At 39.7% G+C, this 1,759-nt stretch overlaps 1 protein-coding gene across 1 annotated transcript in view; it reads left to right on the forward strand.

Annotated features, from left to right (window-relative positions):
- Window positions 1-58: 58 nt before the first annotated feature.
- The window catches only part of LOC106867841 (glyoxylate reductase/hydroxypyruvate reductase), a 7,530-nt gene continuing 5,829 nt past the window's right edge, over window positions 59-1,759 (forward strand). The window contains exon 1 of the mRNA XM_014912871.2: window positions 59-763. Coding sequence (XP_014768357.1) covers window positions 352-763 — 412 coding nt within the window. The 5' untranslated portion in view covers window positions 59-351. The remainder of the gene's footprint in view (window positions 764-1,759) is intronic.

The raw sequence follows: 1,759 nt of genomic DNA on the forward strand, positions 1-1,759 counted from the left end.
GGGGGGGGGCGGAAGTCTTTCCAAAGCAAGTAGTTAAAAAACCCGCCAGGAAGTTTGTAGAAGTATTTCAAAAAGGAACGGTCTTGGTCACACGCTGTATCGCGCTTATTACAATTGATAATAAACTTTCAGCTCAGTCAAGCGTAACTTTAAGAGAAGCAGCAACACCACTACTATCATCGTTCATCACTTGACTTGTCATTGATTAATTCCTTCATTAATTATTATATATGTCTATCGTCATGTACTTGAAACAACAACAACAACAAAAGTGATATGCAAAAGATAACAGAGGTGTGAACTGAGAAGATCCTCTCACAGTTCATTCGACAAAGCCACAATTATTACTGAATGACGTGGCATTTAAACATGGCGATGCAGATAAAACCTTCAGTTTTAATTTGCTTACGGACTGTAAATAATACTAAGTTGAGGAGCAATTTAACTGAAACATGTTTAAGTCGCCTGAGAAATCATTTTCAAGTTAATTTTCTGGACGATATCCAACAGAATCCGAACATAAAGAAAGACATTGTTGGCATTGTTACACCGGGTCCCGATTCGAACGTCATAAACAGATTAATAACAACTCTTCCAAATCTAAGAGTAATTTCAAACCATGGAATGGGAGTGGATCATCTTGATCTAAAATGGGCTAAAGAAAAAGGGTTGCGAGTTGGAAACACTAGATATGTTGTTTCTGACAGTACAGCAGAACTTGCTATAACTTTAATACTAGTTGTGACACGGAAAATAGTTCAAGGTAAGTTATGTCATTCAAGGTAGATAATTCTAAACTTAAAGAATTATTTCCCTTTAAATCTTAAGAAAATATTCTTTGCTCGAATTTCTTTTCGTTATGCGATGCTGTGGAGGCGCAATGGCCCAGTGGTTAGGGCAGCGGACTCGCGGTCATAGGATCACGGTTTCGATTCCCAGACCGGGCGATGTGAGTGTTTATTGAGCAAAAACATGCAGCATGCAGATGCAAGAGCTACCAGTTGAAAGCTCTGCATACTGGATACCAGCAGGTTTATGGGGTCATCAGGAGAGAATGCGTGCCGTTTCGGTGACTACTTCTTGACGGCATCATTGCGGACCGGCACCCCGCTTCACTGAAATGAGGCCCTGCCTGCTAGATTAACTGGTCATCAAATTTAGCTCAATATTCTTCTAGCTATTGCTCATTGTCTCTTTTTAACCAGATCCAGCGGCTTGCTTTTTCCATAGTTGTTTGTATATCACTCATGGTGGTATTTGTTTTACGATGTATTAAGTCAGGGGTCGCCAAACTTTTTTGACCATCGATCCTTTTCAGCTACTTCTCCTTCCGCATCGACCACCCTCCTCATTCAAAACATCTTAATACCTTACCATGAAGAATGCGTACCACGTACTAATACTGGTAATTAAAATGTTAGCTCGACCATACATGTACGACAAATTAAGAAATTCTATTGAAGATGACACACTTTTTACATTTAAAACTACGTGTACGAGTATAGAGTTTTAAACTTTCGATTATTATGAAATTATTTCCACGGTTAGAAAATGTGAAAAACGCATCATATTGCTGGAATATCTTTTATTGAAAATGACAACATCAATGTGAAGGACGAGCATGGTGCTGACAAAGTATTACAAGTAGTTCATTTGGGTGAGCTGGTCTTTCGCACGCCGATCCCCATTCGACTTCTTGGCTTTCATCGAACCCCTGTAATTCCTCGCCAACTCCAAGGCAGTCCGTTGTACGCCCTTT

This window comes from Octopus bimaculoides, chromosome 20, assembly GCF_001194135.2.
Source record: "Octopus bimaculoides isolate UCB-OBI-ISO-001 chromosome 20, ASM119413v2, whole genome shotgun sequence".
Lineage (NCBI taxonomy): Eukaryota > Metazoa > Mollusca > Cephalopoda > Octopoda > Octopodidae > Octopus > Octopus bimaculoides.